At 32.3% G+C, this 19,927-nt stretch overlaps 2 protein-coding genes across 2 annotated transcripts; both read left to right on the top strand.

Moving 5' to 3' along the window:
* The first annotated feature begins 1,404 nt into the window (after positions 1 to 1,404).
* On the top strand, positions 1,405 to 5,666 carry LOC108486424 (4-coumarate--CoA ligase 2). The gene is made up of 5 exons (XM_017790477.2): positions 1,405 to 2,665; positions 4,287 to 4,631; positions 4,716 to 4,783; positions 4,989 to 5,091; positions 5,186 to 5,666. Exons 1-5 carry the CDS (start codon positions 1,589 to 1,591, stop codon positions 5,315 to 5,317), a joined length of 1,725 nt encoding a protein of 574 aa, XP_017645966.1. The 5' UTR covers positions 1,405 to 1,588; the 3' UTR covers positions 5,318 to 5,666.
* A 12,390-nt stretch (positions 5,667 to 18,056) lies between these two features.
* Positions 18,057 to 19,436, top strand: LOC108485401 (protein SRC2 homolog). The gene has a single exon (XM_017789233.2). The coding sequence runs from the start codon at positions 18,294 to 18,296 to the stop codon at positions 19,239 to 19,241; it is 948 nt and encodes a 315-aa protein (XP_017644722.1). The 5' UTR covers positions 18,057 to 18,293; the 3' UTR covers positions 19,242 to 19,436.
* The last annotated feature ends 491 nt before the right edge of the window (positions 19,437 to 19,927 follow it).

Below are 19,927 nucleotides of genomic sequence, written 5' to 3'. Positions count from 1 at the left end.
TTAGTCAAGGCAATCACATCTATGTCTCTATCTTTTGAGAGTCATCTGCATTTATACCCAAAATAAAGTATCTCTCTAATTAGACTTGATAGATGACATAATAGTTTTTGAATATTTTCGAGTGTATCTCTTTGAATTGTTAACAAACTTTTTTTTAAGCTTTATTGATTAACTTTTAAAAAGTTAGGATTATCAACTTGCTTCCGATTAGGATTTTTTTTTTCTTGCAAGATTTAGTTTTTTTATTAATTGAGTGATTTTAGAGTATTATTTTTATAAGATTTCTAACATCTTGATTGGGTAATAAGTTTTAGAGGTTTATTGATAAAAGTCCATGAAGAAATTAGGATTGGTGATCTTTTATAATCCCGAATTTCTTGAATATCAATTAGAAATTTAGCAGTTTTGTTTAGAAATTATTGTTGCTAATGTGATTATTGTGAATATTGTATTTGATGTATTGCATATTTATGACACCAAGAAACCTTTAAATGATTTTATTTTTTAAAAGAAAATTACTAATTGTATGTTGACTTGATGAATTTTTTTTATGTGTTTAAGACTTAAATTATTTGTACCAAATGTTGAACAAGGAAAGGAGAATACTGGTTTGTTTACATATGTTGAGAAAGACATGAGAAAGAGTCAACAATTATGAAAAATATATGAGTTATTGAAATTTATTTGATGGACTAATATAATAATTTTGTAGTTGCCTTACGTTTAATCATATTATACAAGTGTAAATATTAAACAAAAAAACATTAGAATTTGTATTTTAAATTATAAAAAATTGAAATTAATTCATAAAAACATATTGTGGATATATATATATATGTTTCAATGAAACAGATGGCAAAAAAGAAAAGAAAAGAAAAGAAAAGAAAAAGTACTTGTACTAAAATGAGTAGTTGGATATAAATATATAAAGAAAAAATTATATAAAACAGAAATATTATTTATTTTAATAATTTTATGTCACATTAATAATTTTATATTGAATTTTAGAATTTTAATTTGAGTTTAAATTTTTCAATTTAAAAATACTGAAATTTAGGATGAAAATATTAACATAATATAAAATTATTAAAAAAAGATAATAAGCTGACGTTTTTGTTTCATAGAATTATTTCCTTAAATATCTAAATTAATAAATATATAAGAAATGCTATCTAAAAATAAATATATAAGAAATGTAATAAAAGAAACCTGTTCCCAGTTCCCAGAAGATGGAAATACCAACTACGTAGCAGGAAATAATGACAAGTTGTGGCAGTACCATAACCAATCGCTAGGAATTTCAAAAAAAAAGCGGTCGTGGGTGATTAGGGAGAGGCGTGGTAGGTACAAGGAAGGGCAAGTTTTGATGTAGAAACAAGGCCCTGCTTGGACTGGGTGTCTGGTGTCCATTTGAACGTGAGATGGGCATATTTTTGCCTCTAAATTCCCACCCACTTCCTCTCGCCCATATGCTCTACCTACCACCATCCCCCCTCCTTATATCCCTTCCCTCTCTCACTTTCCGACTCTAACTCACCTTCCCTTTTCTCTCTCTGCCTATATCCCCCATTTTCAATACCCAATTACCATGATCTCCATTGCTGATCATCCCGTTGAGCTTGAATCCCCTAAGCCTGATCAACTCTCCCCTGAAACCCCCGCTGATCACATTTTCAGGTCTAAATTGCCTGATATTCCTATCTCAAACCACCTCCCTCTTCACACTTACTGCTTTGAAAACCTCCCCTCTCTCTCCGATAAACCATGTTTGATCTCCGGCTCTTCTGGGAAAATCTATTCCTTCAGCGAAACTCATTTGATTGCGCAAAAGACAGCCGCTGGTCTATCCAAATTAGGCATTCAAAAGGGAGATGCCATCATGATTCTCCTCCACAACTGTGCCGAATTCGTCTTCGCCTTCATGGGAGCTTCCATGATAGGAGCCGTTTCTACCACCGCTAACCCGTTTTACACCTCCAAAGAAATCTTCAAGCAATTCAAAGCTGCTCGAGCCAAACTCATCATCACTCAATCCCAATACGTTGACAAGCTTAAAGACACCAATAACAACAACGACGGCGTCGAAAACTTCCCCAAAATAGGTGAAGATTTCAAGGTGATCACTATCGACGACCCCCCAGAAAACTGTTTAGATTTCAGTGTGTTATCAGAGGCAAATGAGAATGAGATCCCTCAAGTTACCATTCACCCCGATGACCCTGTTGCTTTGCCCTTCTCTTCGGGAACAACAGGGTTACCCAAAGGAGTCGTTTTAACGCACAAAAGCTTGATCACAAGCGTCGCTCAGCAAGTGGATGGAGAGAACCCAAATCTTTATTTAACACATGAAGATGTTGTCTTGTGTGTCTTGCCTTTATTCCACATTTACTCACTCAACAGCGTGCTCTTGTGTTCCTTGAGGGCTGGAGCTGCGGTTCTGTTAATGCAGAAGTTTGAGATAGGGACGTTATTGGAGCTGATACAGAGGCATAAAGTTTCGGTGGCAGCGGTGGTGCCGCCGTTGGTGTTGTTGTTGGCTAAGAATCCGGTGGTCGCCCAGTTTGATTTGAGCTCAATCAGGGTGGTGCTTTCAGGGGCCGCCCCGCTCGGAAAAGAGCTCGAAGAGGCTCTCAGGGGAAGGGTTCCTCAAGCCGTTTTGGGTCAGGTTAGTTTTTTGTTTTCTTAAATTTATTTAATTTTCATTAATGCATTCTTAACTGAAGTTCATGCGAAATGAGAGTTGATAAATATTTTTTTTTAAATTACGAAGTATATTACTATTTTTCACTCATTAAGTACTAAAAATTATTTTAGATTTAAAAATAAGAATTATTATTATATTACATTCACCAACAAAAATTCATTATCTATTACATGTATTCCTTTATATATTTTCCTGTACTATCAACTAATAATAATACGATATATTATTATTAAATTTAAAAATAAAAATTTATAAATAAATACTAATAAATTTATTCTGGAAATATAAAATATAATATTGATAATAAAAAGTATTTAATGCAAACCATACTTTAACTCTCTTAAAATATTAAATAAATTAATAATTTTACCTTTTATATTAATTTATTTATTTTTGTTATCTTCAAATTTTATATTTAATAGTTTTAATTTAAAATAATAAAATTAATTAATTATAAAAATATATAATTATTATCAACTATAAATTACGTTATATTCTAATATAATCATATATTAAATATAATTACAATTAAAAAATATTTAAATAACTATAAATAAAATTAAAATAATTTTAAAACCCTTCGATTTGGGACCTTATTATTAAGCCTAAATTGGGTTGCTTGGCGAAATAACCTAAATTTAGAAATAATGACATTTTCTTTTCAGTTTCATAAATATATTTTGAAATTTCTTATTTTCTATGTTAAGAGTAGGGTCTGACATCAAATTTAGGATTACTCTCTTTACCCATTTGACGTTTCCTTTTATGGAAAGTTTTTGGATTTATTTTAGTAATAGGTAAATTAATTTATGTATGTTAATTAAAAAGTAAATATTTTTATTGTTAAAATAGAAGTATACATACGTATTATTGTATGATTATGTTAATTTTAATAATTTAAATGAAAGAAATTAGAAAAGAAAATCCAATTTTTCATAGGTATTTTTTTTGAATAGAGAGAAGAAATCCAAGTCCATCAGACATAACATCAAGAGTTTATTTCTTTAACGGATCTTACATTGATAAAAAGCATTCAAGCCGTAATCTGATCTGATCAAATAATAGCCCTTACTAATATGCGGCTGCACCAAAATCTAAGGGTATTAATGGCCATTGAGTCGTCACTGGACCTCCTTCTGAATTCTGGCACGCAGTTAGTCTCACTATATTCAATTTCGAGCCACCCATCTTTTGTTAGATAATATTATAAAATAATTAAAATCTTTATTTTATATCATATAAAATAGCATGAATATTTAATATCAAATAGTTGATTAATTAAAATTCCAAAAATATTTTTCAAAGTTTCTTGTTCAGGAATTTTAAATTTTAAATTTTATCAATAAAATAATGAAAATTCAAGTTTAAGAATTTTATCAAAATATTAAAATCTGAAAATTTTAATTATTTTGAAATATAAGTCCCATTTTGCCATTGTGGAGGAGGTTTTTCGGAGGGTAGTCAGATCTGTACATCATTCCACCAATGCTGCCCACTTGTAATGGTAGGCTTCATTGGATCTTGACCCAAAAGTTCAAATGGCCAATGGATTAAGTACTTTTTTTTTTTTGGAAAAATATAGGGATATGGAATGACAGAGGCAGGACCAGTTCTATCAATGTGCCTGGGATTTGCGAAGCAGCCCTTTCCTACAAAGTCAGGTTCATGTGGGACAGTGGTTAGGAATGCAGAGCTTAAGGTCATTGACCCTGAAACTGGCTGCTCCCTTGGTTACAATCAACCTGGCGAGATTTGCATTCGTGGATCTCAAATCATGAAAGGTTACTTGAACGATAGTGTCGCCACAGCAGCTACCATAGATGTGGAAGGTTGGCTTCATACAGGTGATATAGGTTACGTGGATGAAGATGATGAGATTTTCATTGTTGATAGAGTAAAGGAAATCATCAAATTCAAAGGCTTTCAAGTACGTTAATTTCTCCCTTCATCGTTTCTTGGTTAAAGCAACCTTTACAAATTGCATTTTTCTCATTGTTTCTGTTGTATTTAGGTGCCACCAGCTGAGCTTGAGTCCCTCCTTATAAGCCATCCATCAATAGCAGATGCAGCTGTAGTTCCGTATGTACTTTCCAACATGTTCAATTCATGGCTTACATATACTCAGTTCTTTTTTTTTTCTTTTAAGTATTCACGTTGGATATTTGTGTGAGGCATATTTGGAGATTAAGTACTAGAATAAAACCTTCTAAAAATCCCCTAAATATATGAAAAACTTTGAAAAATATTGAACGTACAACCTTACACAAACTGCAAAAATTAACAGGCAAAAAGATGAAGTTGCTGGTGAAGTTCCGGTTGCATTTGTGGTTCGATCAAACGGTTTTGAACTCACTGAAGAAGCTGTCAAGGAATTCATTGCTAGACAGGTATATACGAAGATAACATCCTAATTACATTCTGAAACCAAAGTACCAAGGCTTAAGCAATAAAATCCCTTTGTTGTTGTGCTTACCAAAACAGGTGGTTTACTACAAGAGATTGCATAAGGTGCACTTTGTTCATGCAATTCCCAAGTCTCCTTCAGGAAAGATTTTGAGAAAAGATCTGAGAGCCAAGCTGGCTGCTGCAGCACCTACTACCCACATTCCATGAAAATTTCTTCTATAATCTATTTGGCTTTTAAATTGCAACGCCTTTTGCTGATTTTGCTTTAATTTAGGCTTTTAATGTGTCGAACTCAAGAGTTCTTGAAAAGAAAAAATCAGTATGGCGATGATCCTATGTCCTATTTAAGTTTGTTCTCTTTTTCTCAAATTAAGTGGTCATGCTTGTAAGTTGTAATGCAATTTGTTTCGTCGTTTTGTTTGTAATAAGAGGGAAATCAGAGCCAATGATTTCGCTCAACCTATATGATTTGGAAATACGTTTAGATAGACATCAATTCTATGTTCCAACTTGTAATGTTCTCTCCTATATTGGAAAAGAGAAATGATTCTTTGAATTGCTTCCATTCCATGGTTATATATATAGGCGTATATACAAATTTGTCCATTCACTTAGTATTGTGCTGTTAAATAATTGAAGTTGAATTAAAAGAGGTCCCATATTTTCATGATAGAATAGTTATGCTCTTTTCAACTGAGAATTGTGGAGAGACTGGGAAACTACCACCACCCTCGACAGATGATGGAAGAGTGACAAGAAAAAGTTCACCATACCAAGGAGGCACCACTAGCGCGGGGAATATGGATATGGATTCACCTACTAGAGATTATGTCCTTTAAGGATATTTTACTTCATGCTTTGAAGAACTTTAATGAATTAAACGAACAAGAGGAAGATGACTTCGAATTATTGAATGGTGATGTCATCATAGAATTACTCGATGGAATTCCTTCAATAGAATAGGTTTGCTCAGGAGGACAATTGGCTTTAGTGCACTACAGAACAACATCTTCAGAAACCCTGGCAAAATTTTCAACTTGTGGATTTAGAAAATGGCTATTACTTAGTCAAATTCCAATCATCGAAGATTATACAAGGTGTTGTTGCAAGGTCCATAGGTTGTTTATGATAGTATCTCACAATTTAGCCTTGGGCTTTATCTTTTTTTTTTTTACATCACAATCGTATCCCTTGAATATGGTAGCAATGATTCGTTTACCTTGTCTATGCGGAGCAAAAGCAAGATTTTGACTAACACAAGTGTGTTGTAAGCATCCAAGAACTTCACAAAGTAGGTAAGGGCTATAGGACACATGCAACTTTAAACATTTGTCTAATAATGACGACAACTTACGTATCTCAACCCTTACACAAAGTGACACGATATCATTGTATATGTGTCTTTCATAGACCTTTCTAGGTGCACTCAAATTGCCACATTTGGTCTTGCAAAAAGCCAAAATTAATGACATACTCTTAGACATAAAGGGGAAGGCAATGTAAGAGGGAATTTTGGACCCGAACTACAATACAATCGAAGTCCTCAAACCATGTTGAGCCATCAAATGTTCGATAAGTTTGTTAGGTTGGACAAATGAAGGCTTTCTGACTTTGCTAAACAAAAGCAAGATTCAAAGTCTATTTTTGAGCCTACAAAGAATTTTAGGCATGGGAGCCTATTGTTAAGCCCTTCATAAGCTCAATAAGGTGGGCACAAATACCACAATTTGGGCACGAAGAGAATTTACAAGAGAACCTTCATGGCCTCACTTGGGGGTGTAAGTGGACACCATTTGCACCCATCAGCAGTGATTGAGAGTCACAATCTCAACCACATACCTCTCCACTCATCTATGGAGGATTTTCTTGTAGCCAACAATTTGCATATCTTGTCAAATTGATTAGCCATGGACTTGGGTATAAATAAGAGGGGTTTATTCCCTCAAACGAGATCATCTTAGAGCACACACAATAGTTTATTCAAAATCATTTATTTACATTTTTCACTTTGAGAGAATCTCTCAAATTTCCTCATTTTACAATTCTTGGCTCCTCACGAGCAAAATAAGTTATTGCTTAAGGCTTCTTACCACGTCTAAGGGCATTAACACACTTGCAACACAAGCACCTTTTATCTACATTACTTCTATACTTAGTTTTGTTTATTTTTATTATTTTACTCTTCCTTGTTCGATATACTGACTTGTTGAAATAGCACAATCCCACATCTAAAAAATACAAGGTTGTGGAGTGCTTGTACTACTATAAATAGTTGCGGTCTCTCTACCTCTAAATCATCCCAAAATTTTCCATTTTCTTCATAAGATAATTTTCTTTTTTCCAATTTGTAACTTTCACTTGTATATTTTGTAGTGAAATATATTTGGTAGTGTTTGAGGGCATAGGCATAATTTTTCGAACCTTAGTAAAATTATAATGTTATTTATTATTTTTCTTTCAATATTTTGGAGGGTACATTTGTAGTGATATATTGTGCTATTAAATTACATTGGAGGGAGATTCTGTCAAAGAGGTTGAGTTTTAAGCGGGATCGTCTGTGACCCCTCCAATCCTTCTTAAGAATCTAACCTAGTGTGGTTTTTGAGTACAATAAATTACTCTCTTTACCCTATTCGTATAACAAGTGGTATCAAAGTCGAAGGTTATTTGAAGTATGCTTTGTGGTTGCAATTTAAACTGATCGTCCACATCATAAAAGATTTCCTTGGGCATATTGAAAGATTATAACTAAAATGGTGGACAATTTAAGAGTTCCAACATCGCTTATGTAGTTAATGGGATAGTTGTTGCGACATCAACTGATATCGGGAGTTAGAAGCATTTAAGTTATGGCATAAACACATGGGGCATGCAAGTGAAAAATCTGACCTTACTCATAAATCAAGGATTATCAATAGGAGTAAGAACCTGTAAGTTGGATTTTTATGAGCATTGCATCAAAGGGAAACAAACAATGGTGAAGTTTGAGACTACAATTCATGATACTAAAGGCATCTAGGATTATGTTCACACAAATGTCTAGGGTCCCTCTAAAAAAAGCTCTTTGGGAGAAAAAACATTATTGTGTAACTTTCGTTGATAGCTATTCTCGAAGAGTGATTGTATATAATAAAGACAAAGGATGAAGTGTTAAAAGTTTTATTTAAATGGAAAAAGATTATGGAAACTCAAACCGGCAAAAGGATCAAGCACCTTCGCACAGAAAATGGCAGAGAGTATATGAGTGATCCATTTGCAAAGGTTTGTGAAAAAGAAGGCATCACCAGGCACTTCATTGTCAAATCTACACTGTAACACCCCAAAATTGGGCTTAAGAGTTTTATGGGTATTTTAGGAATTTTAGTCTTAGAGTGTTTGGAATTTTATGCCACAATAGATCGGTCATGTTTTTTAACATGGTTTTTAGAAAATTAAATCAATTTTCTGAAAATGAGTTTTAAATACCTTTAATTTTGAAAATAGGATTGATTTGTAAAAGGGTCAAAACTTTGGGTTATTATAAAGTCATTTTACCAAATTTTAAAAATAACCTTAATATTTCCCCCACCTACAGCTATAAACCATCCCCTTTTGTTTTGTGTTTGCCATCCCAAGTTCTCCCTAAACTTTCCCCTTCAATTTTATTTGTTAAACTTTATTCTTTTTTATTTCCATCATTCCCCAGGTATTAAACCTCCATAAGTCTTCAAGAAGAACACCCAAAACACCATAGATTTCTTCATTGTTGAATTTTTTTGAAATTTTTTGGGTTTTTCAGGTTTTCTATCAAATACTTGAATTTCATCAAATAAGGTAACTGCTCATCTTCCCATTAGTTTTAAATGTTAACTAGTCTCTTAAACTGAATCTTTAGCTATTAAAACTCATGTTTTAAATAAAAGCTAAAAAGTTGGTTATTAATGGTGAATTTTTGGGATTGTGGATTAAAATTTTGTTTCAAAGTGCTTTTCAACTTATTTTAATATGATCAGAAGGTTTCTAAAGTTATTTTGAAGTTTCGTTAAGAATTTCTCAAGTTTTAATGAATTTTAGTCATAATGGCCAAAACTTGTCGAAAAATGTCGATACCTTAAAATGTGTAGTTTTGTGCAGTTTAAAGATTGAGAATTAGTTGTAGATAGAGTTCATTTAGTGCGAAAATATTAAGTGTTGACTGAGATATTCAAATTTAAATTTTTATATGTCGAAGGTTTAAGTTAAAAAAGAACGTAGTTTAGGCTTATGTTTGTGATTGTTTAAGGTGAGTTGATGGTTGATTGTTGATTGTATGTTTGTGTAGCTTGTCTTGTTGAAGTGTTGGAGTCAATAGGACCTTCAACGAGCAGAGACAATGGCCAATAAAAGTTTGTCTGAGCTTTTGGCGAAAACATATTTTGGTGAATGTTTTGATATCGCTACTTGTAAATGATTCATTGTGTAATTGGGAATTTAGAGGTAGTTTAAACCCCTACTCTAAATTCCAAGTGTAAGTGTTCTCGTATCTATGACTAAATACGATATACGTATGCTTGTGAAATTGTGAAATTGTGAAATTATGAAATTATGAACATGTATGAGATGCTATGGCATATGCTATAAGCTTATGATGACTAATATAAAAGTAAATATGTGGGTATGTTAGTCATGCCATGTGACAGTGATTATATTATGCTACTAATATGAATATGCAATGAATATGTGCATAAAATTGGTAAATAAATATGTGATAATAATGTGGATATTTTGGCATTGTGATCTTATGAGACCGTTGGATATAGTTGGTATGCCATAAGATTGTGAATACTCACCTTCTTGTTGTGATATATGGGGCGTTGAGGCGCAAAGACAATTTTCGGAGAGATAAGGGAATGTGAGCTAAGCTCCATTCACTGGGATATGTGTGTTTGGTGTGTTGGAGAGTGTTAGCTATATGTTTCACTTACGGGATATGTTCGACTTTTTGAGTCATTTTGGTGTGTTGGAGATCCGTGTATCTGATGTGTGGTGATAGATTTCACTTTATATTTCATAATCTCAAAAGCCAAACTATCATAAAATGTGACTGAAAGTGATTAAATGTGATTAATATATGTTGTAATACATGCTTTGATATTCATGTGATTAATGAATAAATATTCATGAAAGATGATTATATGTGTAAAATATGACGTAAGAGTAAAAGATGTTATGACTATGTTGCTTGTCTGCTTTGTTGACACATAATGACTTGTTTACGTAGTGGTTATTCTGAGCATTCACTGAACTTGTTACCACTTGTAACAATCTGATTTTCAGTGGTGATGAAACAGTGGTTTGAGACCACAATTTTTTGTCGTGTCGGCTCATAAATATTATTTTTAGAATATTTATAGTCATTAGAGTCGTATTAAATTTTAAGAAATTTTAACGTTTAGATAGTTACTTTAGGAAAAAGGACTAGACTGAAAAAGGTACAAAATTTAGTAAATCTTGAATTTCCATTGATTTGATAGTTTAAATATGAAATGAAAAGGGACTTATATAATAATTAGTCCATTTGGATATTAATGGACCATAATAGGCTTTTAAATTGTGGTTTTATAAGGTTTTAATTTAGGGTGATTATGTAATTTAGTAAATAAATTAAAGTTTAATAAAATAAAACCAAAATCATCATCATCTTTTTGGATGTTCCATCGAAAACCTAAGGCATTTCACCATTTTTGAAGCTTCAGATTTGGCTATCATAGGAACCTTGCATATAAGTCCGTTTCAATTCCATTTCTTGTAATTTTTATGTTTTTGAGGTCATTACAACTAGGTCCAGCTATCCCGTACCCTCATTTTTGAATCTGTTAAAAAATTTGGAAGTTGGCATTGATAAATATTGAATTTTTTTTTATGAATATCATGTATTTGGAGTTTTGATTGTGTTGTTTGGTTATTTTGTAACATGATTTTGGTTAGATTTTGATTTTAAGGTTAAATTGTGAAGTTGATAAAATTTTTGGGTTTTATAGTGAATTTAATGTTAGTTAAGGACTGTTGAAGGCCAAGTATATTTGAATAGAATTTTTATTTGAGAAAAATGGTTAATTTGATGAATTTCAAGTTAAGAGACTAAATTGTAAAAATTGTAAAAGTTTTGGTATAATTGTGTAAATTCAAAAATAAAATGGTTTTAATTGTAAAATAAATTGGAATGTGAAATGTAAGCTGATAATTGAAAAATTATATATTTAGATCAAGATCCCGTAGATACTCGTGAAAAAAGAAAAATTATAGAATAGTCATTAAACTTCTACAACTACTACAATTCAGTCCAAAAAACTTTGTACGGTTTAAATTTTAATATATAAATGAATTTTTGAATAGTATAATGGTATAATTAATATATATATATATATTCAATTGTTGAAAATGAATGATTATTTGAGATATGTTATTGAATTTGATGATCGGGGTTGGATTGAACGCGGGATATAGTACTGTCATGATATGGTGTGTTATGGAGATTGAAGTGGAGATGATTATGGAGTGATATGTATATATATTACTCGAGTAAACCGAGGTTCAGCATCTTTTGCAAACTCTAGTGTTATGCTATCTGTTTGCTGTGTTTCTGAGGGACTAGCTCTTATGAGCATTGGTGTGTTTCAGTTGGACTAGCTCTTATGACCATTAGTGTGTTTTGGAGGGATTGGCTCTTGTGAGCATCTGGTGTGTTTTGGTTGGACTGACGAAGTACTCTTATCCGTAAGTCGTTCTTCGAATTAAAAATCTCGGTAAGGTAATTTTGTTTAATGAATTTGATGGGTTTGCAACACGTTGAGTATTAAATTGAATATATGTATGATTTATTAGTTGAGATTGTGGATGATAGGAAACCTTCATGGTTGAATAGTTCTTTTTTGAATTGTTGTATTTACTTCGGTAAGATCTATCGTTTTAATACGTTGAACTTACTAAGCTTCATTGAGCTTACTTGTGTTGTTTAATGTTTTTGTAGATACTCGGAAGGTTAGACGATCTGATCGATGCTCAAGTCACACTATCCAGCTTATTTCAGTAGTTTTTGGAATGTTTGATTCGGTTTATATAGCATGTAATAGGCTTTTGTGTAGTTACTACTAATGTTTTGGAATAAGTAAAATGCTAAGTATAATATTATATGTAAATTGCTATCTTATAAAATGTATGTGAATGAGGTAGATGTTTCAATGCAAATAGAAATGGTATGTGTTAATGATATGTGTATTTAATGTACCTATGATAGGTATATTGGTTAAGTGTTGATTTGATGAATTGGTAAGTTGTGTTTGAGGTTTTATTTTGGCGTACAATTGTATATACTTGTGGTACCAATAAGGGTACATTGGTTAGGCACTTAATAGGATGATTTTGGTATGTTTTGAGCTTGATTAATGTCATTTTGAATAGGTATTTTGGTTGGTATTTGAGTTTTCTAAGGTTCAAGTAAGTTTAAAATGGTAAACTTGTTGTTTAAGGTTCATTTTGAGTCCACACGGCTTGAGACACGGGCATGTGACTCGACCGTGTGTCTGGCGACACGGCCGCGTGTCCCCTGTAAGTTTAAAAGCATGCAAGTCAATCATTTACACGGCCTAGCACACAGCCTAGCACACGGGTGTGTGGGTCTATTTCGAGAGTTTCACAGCTTGGCACACGGGCATGTGGCTTGGCTGTGTGACCCTACTCGGAGAATTACACAGGTGAGAGCACGAGTTGGGACACGATCGTGTGTTCCTATTTCGAAGGTTGCACGGCCTGAGACACGGGTGTGTGTCTCAGCCATGTGACCCCTGCAGTCTAAATTTTTCTAACTTTTTCTTAAACTTTCTATATGTTTCCAATTTAGTCTCAGATTGTTTCTAAAGTATTTTTAGGGCCTCAAGGGTTCGACTAAGAGATGTTACGAATGTAATTGAATTAATTAGACTAAGTTTACATTAATGTATGAATTGAAAGGTTTACTATTCCATTTGCACGGTAATGCTCCTTAACCCTATTCCGGTGACGGATATTGGTTAGGGGTGTTACATCACCCACTCTTTTTTAACCATTGCAGACAAGTAATGTCATTGTGAGCGTGCGGTCGAAGGGAGATCAAGCTAAACTTTTAGTTGCTATTAGGAGGTGTTATTTACTTATTTTTGTTCTTGGGAATAAAAGGCAATTTGGTAGATTTTATGTTGGTTTTTTTATGATCTTTAATTGATTGCATGCATGTTAATCTTGATGGTTTATGGGCTTAGAATATGATGTTTGGGGTTGCTATTTGGGACATGTTGGTGTTTATTTTCTGAGATAATTGATGCATGACGTTTAAAACTATTTTGGTATGATTTATGTGCTGATATATGTTGTGTTTTTAAGGTCTGGAATAGTGGTATTGATATTTGGGTTTTTAAAACAATTCCTCTGTAATTTTTGAAGTGCAGAAAGTCAGTTTTGCTAGTTGGTATCGATATTTTATCACAAGTATTGATACTCAGGGTGAAATTATCAATACTTGTTTAGTAGTACCGATTTTTTCAATAGTTGGGATTTTAAAACAAGAAACAAAAAGTTAGTTTGGTATCGATTTTCCAAGCAGTATCGATACCACTTGAGAGAATTATCAATACCTTATTTTCAGTATCAATACCTACGTAACAGTTTTAGGAAATTTTACTAAGTGGTCCTAATGCAAGTTTAATACTTATTTTATGTTTATTTAATGAATGCTTGACACGTTTTATGACTGGCAATTCATGTGAATGTTATGTTAATAAATATATATAAAAAAGATGCATGCGTAATAACATTACAATTTGAGATGAACATGATGTGAGATAGTGGTGTAGCATCCTAGTATCTAGGCTTAGTGACCGAGCTGGGTATAGGGTATTACGTACACCGCAACAGAATGGGGTGGTAGAATGAATGAATCGAACGTTACTAGAGAAAGCTTGATGTATGCTATCCAATGCTAGATTGGGTAGAGAATTTTGGGCTGAAGCTATAACGCATGCATGCAATCTCATTAATTGCCTACCATCTATCGCAATTAAAGGGAAAAACCATTAGAGAATTAGACTAGGAAGGTTGCTACAAATTTTGATTTCTTACATGTGTTTGGTTCTGTTGCATACTATCATGTTAAGAAATCGAAGTTGGATCCAAGAGCTAAGAAAGTAATGTTCTTAAGGGTCACTTCTAGCATAAGGGTTTCACCTATAGTGTCCAAAAACGAAGAAGATTATTTTTAACAGGGATGTCATCTTTGATGAATCTACCATGTTTTCAAAGGTGCAAAAGGAGCAATCAGATGATACTTATAAGTAGGTGTAGTTTGAAAGAGTGATGATTCCAGCAAATGGAAAAGTTAATGATTCTCCTATAGTAGAAGCGGACTCTAATAGGGAGGATTTAGTGAAGAGGAAGTTTAGACCCCAGAACTTCCACAGCAACTTGAATCAATTGCAACTAATAAACTAATAAGAATAATTAGAAAGCATGCTCGGTTTGTTGATATGGTGGCTTTTGTATTACCAATTATAGCCGATGACATTCCTATTACTTTTGATGAAACAACTCATAGTTCTGAAGAAGAAAATTAGAAGATTTCCATGAATTAAGAAATGCAATCCCTTCATAATAATCAGACTTGGAAGCTAGCTAGTCTGCTGAAGGGAAAGAAGACAATTGGGTGCAAGTGGGTGTTTGCAAAGAAATAAGGATTTCCTGGCCAAGATAAGGTACGCTACAAAGCAAGATTAGTGGAGAAAGGTTATGCCTAAAATGAGGTAATTAATTACAATGAGGTGTTTTCTCCAGTTGTGAAACATTCTTCCATTAGAATTTTAATGGCTTTGGTGGCATAGTTGGATTTGGAACTAGTTTAATTGGATGTAAAAATTGCTTTTTTACATGGAGACTTGGAAGAGGAAATCTATATGACTCAGCCAAAAGGATTCAAGGTTGCTGGAAAAGCAGTTAAGGTTGTGAGCAAGTATATGCATGATCCAAGAAAGGAGAATTAAAAGCTGTTAAATAGATTTTACGGTATATCCATAATACGATGGATATTGGATTATTTTGAGCAGGAAGTTAATCAGGGTTTGGTTGGATATTATGATTCAAACCATGCTAGTGAGATGAATAAACAATGGTTAACAACTGGTTATGTGTTTACTCTTGCAAAGGCGCCCATTAGTTGGAACTTTACTTTACAGTCAACAATTGCCTTATCTACTATAGAAGCGGAGCATATGGAAATCACAAAGGCTGTAAAATAGGCAATCAAGGGTTGCTTGGTGAATTGGAATTTAAATAGAAGTATCTTAAAGTGCATTGCGATAATCATAGTGCTATTTAGTTGGCAAAGAATCAAGTTTATCATGGAAGGACAAAGCACATTGAAGTCTAGTATCATTTTGTACAAGAGATTCTAGGAATTAATCAATGTTAAAACTTGAAGATTGAATTTTGAAGGCACTATCAAATGTTATCTTGCAAGGAGATTGAAGATGTGGAAATTTGATAAGGTGGATATCTGTTGAAATAGCACAATCCTACATCTAAAAAATATAAGGTTGTAGAGTGCTTGTACTATTATAAATAGAGATGGTCTCTCCACCTCTAAATCATCCCAAAATTTGCCATATTTTTCATTAGGTAATTTTTCTCTTTTCCTATTTGTAATTTCTACTTGTATCTTTTGCAATGAAATATATTTGGTAGTGTCCGAAGATGTAGGTGTAATTTGTCGAACCTTTTTAAAACTCCAGTGTTGTTATTGCTTTTCTTTCAATATTTTATAGGGTACATTTGTAGTGATATATTGTGCTAGTAAATTACATTGGAGGGAGATTTCATTTAAAAGGTTGGGTTTCAAGCGGGATCGTCTGTGACCCCTCCAATCTTAACTAGGAACTGAACCTAGTGTGGTTTTCGAGTACAATAAATTACTCTCTTTACTCTATTCACACAACATGACTAAACCATTAGAGTGTGCCTTAGAGGACAACCTCTAATGCCTCCCTCACTGTTGCCTCTTCTTTGCAGGTGTCTAAAGAGCACTCATCAAGGTTAGAAGGGCGTGACCTTCACCTCAACCTCTCAATCCTTGAATGTTGGTAAAGTTTGAGAATGAGGGTGTGTTGGGACACCACATAGTAATTAGATGAAAGTGTAACTATGAGGATCGCATCCTCCTGTAATTATAAGGAATTCTAATTCTCTAAACATGTTTGATTGATAGATTATAATTACATTGTAATTCCATATATTATGTTTGATAGTATAAATTGTAAATACATAAGTAATAAATTTTGAAAAAATATTAATTATTATAAAATTATCAATAATACTTAAGAAAAAATTATCTAAACAAAAAAAACCCAAAATCAAATAATTGATATCATATGTTGTTCAATAAAATTTTTAGAATTCAATTATGAGTAAAATTAAAAAAAAAAAGAAAATAAACACCTTATGCAATTTTAGCTAAGCTTAAGGGTCAAAAAGGCCCTTTGTTAAAAAAATAAATCAATTGAACCTTTAAAAAAAGGTGCACCCGACTTAGCTCTTAATGAAAAAAAAAAAACCCCAAGGCCCTCCCGTTAAGAAAAATCTTCAGTTGATTAATTTGATCATTAACATCACTGACGTGACTGACAACATCCATTAGTAAATGATACGTGGCATGCCACGTGGAAGGATGTTGATGTGGCATATCACATCAAGAAAAAATTAAAAATATATATTATTTAAAATAAATTAATAAAATTACATATGGAAAGAATTTGGACAAATGATTGTCTAGATTCATTAGAATATGGATAACCATTTATCTAAATTCATTCTAGAGAAGTGCAAAACTATTAAAAAATTAGAAATTATAAAATATTAATAATTATTTTAAAAATCTAAATATTCTAAAAATTAAGTATAAAAAACTTAAAAATTTATTGACATAAAAATTCAAATATGAAAAATTTAAACACATACAAAATATTTTTAAATATTTCTTGATAATATTGACATAAAAGTATAATTTAAGTTTTACTATATTTAATAGTGAAATAAGTTATAATTTTTATGATTTTTATATATTTTTAGAATTATTAATATTTTTATAAAATTTAAGGTTTTTATAGTTTTGTATTCATCAAAATGAATAAAAATAAATGATTGTTCAAGTTCATTCTAGACGTGCATTTGTATTAATTCTTAACTTTTCTATAAATTATGAATACATTTTTTTGAATTTTTATATTTTAATTTTTATATTTTTATATTTTATATTTTATATTTTTGTACTTGTCTATAATGAATCTAGACAAATGTTTATCTAAATTCAAATTAACCTGAACAACCTTTTGTCTAGGTTCATTTAATTAATATATTTTTATTAATTATTTTAAATTTATTGTTTTTATTTATTTTAAATTTTTGTTGACATGGCATACCGCATGTCATCTCTAGGTGGTTGTTATTAATCATTTCAGAGTCGTTAACGGTCAAACCTATCAACTAATAGTTCCGTTAATGGAAAGATTTAGTTGATTAGTTTTATTATTATTATTATTATTATTATTATTATTATTAAGGACTCAATTGATTTTTTTATTAAAGGCCTTTTAACTTTTTAAATCTTTTATCTAATTATTCTAGTATTCCTATAACATATCATTTTATTTTAAAAAATAAATATATGTCTTAAAATTGAAATACAATTATTATTGTATAAAAACTTTTAAAATTTAAATAATGTAATTAGATTGAATATAATTATTTATAATTATCTACATAATTACTTTATTCTCGAGTTTAAAACACATAAAAGCGTTAAAAATAAAAACAAAACATAAAAATATTTTCCGAAACGCCTTAGATTAAATACAAAATTCAAAAGTATGAAAAATAGAAAAATAGAAAAAGAAAAAGAAAGATAATAACATCCCTAGATCCAAGCTCACTCAGCAGACTTTCTGGGCTGGTCGATTGCATTCCTTTCAGAATTTGTATTTTTGCGAATTTGGCTTAAGCGTTAAGAATTTTCAGCTATTAGGCACTTTATTCAAGTGTTACTTTCAGGCCCAACCGCACCCCCTCCCTTTGAGCAATTTAATGATGAATAACTTGTAAATGTTGTCCCAAGTATATCAGAATATTTCTTTTCTTTGCTTTATATTTCATGGAATCCACCGGTGGCTTCATAGAACTAAGAGTAATTTCTTGCAAGTCTCTTAAAGCATTCAACTTCTTCCAGAAGCTCTCAGTCTATGCCCTTGTTTACATTGCGGGTGATGATGATAAGAAAACGGATCGGAAACAGCTTAAGAGGACACCGACTGACAGAGAAGGCGATGGAAATCCCGAGTGGAACCATACGGTACGGTTTGAAGTTAGCGACGACTTGCTTCGGGATTGCGATAAAATATTTGTTCACTTTGATCTGCGCCACGAAGGATCCATGTTTGGGGACAAAACAATCGGGGAAGTTGTGGTTCCTTTACTGGATCTGATCCAAGAGTCCAATAATGGAGTTGTTAGATTTGTAACTTACCAGGTACGGACTACGGACGGCAAAGCAAATGGAGAGTTGAATTTCTCTTTTAAGGTGGTGAATATTGGGAAGGATGAGGGTTCAAAGGTGGAAACCCCGGCGAGCCTGATAACTGGCTATCCCCTATGTTATCATCACTCCCCCGCGCCTGAGCCTTCATTGGAAGTTGAGAGCGAATCGCCGGAAGTCCATTATCCAGTTCTAGATTTAGAAGATATGTTGGTGCAGGGACCTCATCAGCTTCACTCGACATCGTCTGGAAGTCAGGATCTGAATCTGATCCAAGAAACTAATTATTTTCTGCCACAAAATGGTTACTATGAGCTACCTCCGCCGCCCCAGCCTCCGCCCCCACCTCCGCCTCCGCCTCCTCCTCTGCCATATCCTCCCCCACCCCCCGCAGCCACGGCATATGGCGGACCTTATTATTACCGCCACCCACCTCCTCCACCAGGGTCCAATATATGGGGTCTCACCCCTTATGTGTTTGGTCCTGGTTATTGTGCACCTGATGGGACGCAGCTCGGCTCTGCTGACGTACCGTTGGAGACTTGGCCGAATGGTTGGCAGGAATAGACTGTGGGAGGAAATTACCATGCATCTTCTGGGAATGGTTGGTGAGTTCAATTTTTAGCAAATGTTTTTGAGTTGCTATGTATTATTATTATTATTATTATTATTATTATTATTATTATTATTATTATTATTATTATTATTATTATTATTATTATTTGCTGATGAATGATAAAATTGTGTATTTAACTATCAAAATTGTAAATTTATGTACTTGCTGTTAGGTAACTAGATTTATGAAAAATATTAATAAATAAATTTTTAAAAATAAAAAAATCAATTTATGTTTTGATTATTACTTACAATAATTTTATATAAAAAAGCAAAAATATTTTTATAAAAATATAATTTAATTTATATATTGAAGTATTTTAATAATTTTATAACTAAGGCCCTTGATTCAGTTTCTTTTCTACCTAGAGTTGTTTATTAGTCGAGTCGAGACTCTATTCTAAGAAAAAAATCATGTCCAAGCCCATTTTCAGGCTGACTTAATCCAAAAAATTTATTCAACTATTAAAAAAATATTTTAAAAAATAGTTTTAATTAATATTTTATAATTAAATTTAAATTAAAAATACTTTTTTATTATTTAAATTGAATTAGTATCGGTTGGGATAATAAACCCAGTTCCACCTCTACCTCTGAGGTGAGTTGTGAAACTTTTTTGTACTTCAAACCTAGAGAAA

Source organism: Gossypium arboreum, chromosome 2 (assembly GCF_025698485.1).
Source record: "Gossypium arboreum isolate Shixiya-1 chromosome 2, ASM2569848v2, whole genome shotgun sequence".
Taxonomy (NCBI): Eukaryota; Viridiplantae; Streptophyta; class Magnoliopsida; order Malvales; family Malvaceae; genus Gossypium; species Gossypium arboreum.
This window is presented reverse-complemented; position numbering and strand designations above follow the sequence as displayed.